At 29.7% G+C, this 2,981-nt stretch overlaps 1 protein-coding gene across 1 annotated transcript; it reads left to right on the forward strand.

Annotated features, from left to right (window-relative positions):
* The first annotated feature begins 1,039 nt into the window (after window positions 1-1,039).
* On the forward strand, window positions 1,040-1,963 carry LOC131996188 (uncharacterized). The gene has a single exon (XM_059365650.1). It carries the CDS (start codon window positions 1,040-1,042, stop codon window positions 1,961-1,963), a length of 924 nt encoding a protein of 307 aa, XP_059221633.1.
* The last annotated feature ends 1,018 nt before the right edge of the window (window positions 1,964-2,981 follow it).

A 2,981-nucleotide genomic window follows, 5' to 3' on the forward strand; every position in this document is an offset into this window, starting at 1 on the left:
TATAGAAGCAAATAACAATACACTTCAAATCGAAATTTTTTCTTCGGAACATGTTATAAATTTCCATCAAGATCGGTCTATTGGTCCGTTGTTTGGATTTGAAGATCGAGTTTTAGTCCCTAACATAAAGCATACGTCTCACATGCCAGTAAACATCATGAAAGTAAATGCAATTCAAATTTGTTGTAATACAGGGTGGCTGATGAAAGCCGCTACCAAAAAAAAATGTAATAACTTTTTTTCTATTTAATAATAATAATTTAATAATTAATTTAATTAATTAATTAATTAATTTAATTAATAATAATTTAATAATTAATTTAATAATTTAATTTAACATGAATAAAAGAAAAATGTATTCCATACACCGAAAAAAAAATGTAGCAATATTCATCATTGTAGCAATATTCATCAGCCACCCTGTATTACAACTGGAGCATATATGAATAATTCTCCAGCACATATTATCCATGAGTTCGCAATAAACGTGTCTCCAGGATATAAATTAGACGAAATTCCCAGGAACCTTATTTATGTACCAGTAAACGTTAACGAAATAAGTCGCATAAAAGTTTGGATTGTTGATCAAGAAACGCGTCTGATTAATTTTAGAGGGGAAGAAATAACACTTCGATTACATCTTAAACCTAAATCAAAATGATTATTTTTAATAAATATAATAATAAAATGACCAAACATAACATTCCGATTCGAGCTGTCAACAATAAAAGACGGCTTTTAACTCAAGAAAATAAATTGTTTTTAAAATCCTTAAAATTAAAATTAAAAAGCCATGTCTGAAATTTTAAATGTACTAGAGAAACCATACTCTGATGATAATATTGTTAAAAAGGACTATCATAGCTACGTACCATATATTCAATCCTTCAAAAATAATGACGAAATTAGAATAACAATTCAAAATCAAGATTTATATATCCTACCTAGCGAAAGCTACCTATATATAGAGGGTTCCATTACACTGGAAGATGGAAAAAGTACACTTAATGGACGATTGCGAAATAACTGTGTTGCGTATATGTTTGATGAAATTCGCTATGAAATTAATGGTGTAGAAATAGATAGAACACGATATTTGGGCATTTCAAGTACTTTAAAAAACTACATTTCAATAAATAGTATTGAAAATAATATGATGCTGAATGCTGGCTGGAGCAAAGAAACCGATTTGAACAAGCAGAAGTTCAATTTTTATGTGCCACTAAATAAGTTATTGGGATTTTCTGAGGATTTCACGAAAGTTGTTTTAAATTGTAAACATGACCTTATACTCCTACGAAGTTCCACTGATTTGAATGCCTGCTATTCAACTACCCAAACGGAAAAAGTTAAAATTAATATAACGAATATAACATGGAGAATTCCCCATGTTCATATCTCAGATGAAACGAAGCTAAAAATAATGAAAACAATTAAGGATGGAAAGACTATACCAATCACGTTTCGTAGCTGGGATTGTCATTTTAATCCTACATTTCCCGGTGCAGTCAAGTGCAATTGGAACGTTAAACTTTCTGTAAATAGGGAGAGACCACGTTTTTTAGTATTTGCATTTGAAAATAACAAAAAATTTATCCATTGTAACTTAACAAATTTCAAAGTACATTTAAATTCAGATATTTACCCATACGATGACCTTAATATAAAATTTGATGATAATCGTTATGCAGTTCTTTATGATATGTATGCAAGATTTCAACAAAACTTTTATTTGAAGGAACCGCAACCTCTCCTGTCATGTGATGAATTCAAAGAAACCCCTATAACTGTAATTGATGTTAGTCATCAAAATGAGACAATAAAAGCCGGGCCTATTGATGTTAAAATTGAATTCGAAACCAGCCAATCCATTCCTGAAAATACGTCGGCATATTGTTTAATAATACACGATCGTTTCATCGAATACACACCTTTGACTGGAACTGTTCGAAAAATCATTTAATAAACAAACACATTTTATTGAAAATATTTTTTTTTTTATTTTATTTAATTTTAATTTTCTTATCAAGTATTTAACTATTAAAATAAATAAGCCTTAAAGGTAAATTATAAAATTGTAGCTTTTTTTTACATATTAAGGTAGTCAAGCAGGTCCCTTAAATCGTTATCACTATAAGATTCGATATTGTCTACATCCATTTCCGTTGTATAATCTATACTTATGCTCTGTAAGTTGTTTTCGGTTGCCATTTTATAATGGCCCCATGCATATGTATTAATTTTATCTTCCCTGATTTTTCTTTTTGTGTCTAAGGGACTTAAAACTACTTTGGTTAACTTATCCGTATAAATATTATGAAGTTTAGATCGGAATGACAACATGCTGCCAGTAGGTTTTATGCCGTTCAAAAGACATTCCTTATAATTTTCAAGAGAATAACCCTCTATGACACATTTTTTCACCCCTTTGGCCTTATTTATTTCGCTACCTTCATCTAATTTGTACGAATACATTTTCGGTCCTAGGCCAACAAATTCTGACATCAATGTACCTCCATTTTCATCTTTCATGTAACCCATTTCTTTTTTATTTTTTAGAGGAAATCCAAACGGATTATTTGCATCATAATTTGAAGTATCGAAATATTTTTCTACATCGTCTTTTATTTCTGCATAGAAATCCTCGGAAGAAATAGTGTAAATAAAGGAATCAGTATCCATATAATTTAACTGACACCTTTCACCAAATTTCTTTTTCATGTAATTATAGTGAAAATCATACATGATTAATTTTGCTATTTCTAATATACAAAATCCAACGTATATTGGCTTATCATAGATTACTTTAGTGCGGTCCATTTGAACAGCCCAAAATTCATTTGAAAAGTTTGGTTTGGATATAAGTTTGGTTTGGATATAAGTCTTTCCAAACCAATTTTTTTCTTATTTGAATACTCCCATTCGGTTACAAGTTTTACGTCTTTTCTATTATCGACGTTTTCCATCGTTTTGCCGTATAC

This window comes from Stomoxys calcitrans, chromosome 3, assembly GCF_963082655.1.
Source record: "Stomoxys calcitrans chromosome 3, idStoCalc2.1, whole genome shotgun sequence".
In the NCBI taxonomy this organism is placed as follows: domain Eukaryota; kingdom Metazoa; phylum Arthropoda; class Insecta; order Diptera; family Muscidae; genus Stomoxys; species Stomoxys calcitrans.

Bases quoted from the DNA above. Each gene is read 5' to 3' on its own strand.
- LOC131996188 (XM_059365650.1), top strand. From the start codon at position 1,040: ATGTTTGATGAAATTCGCTATGAAATTAATGGTGTAGAAATAGATAGA.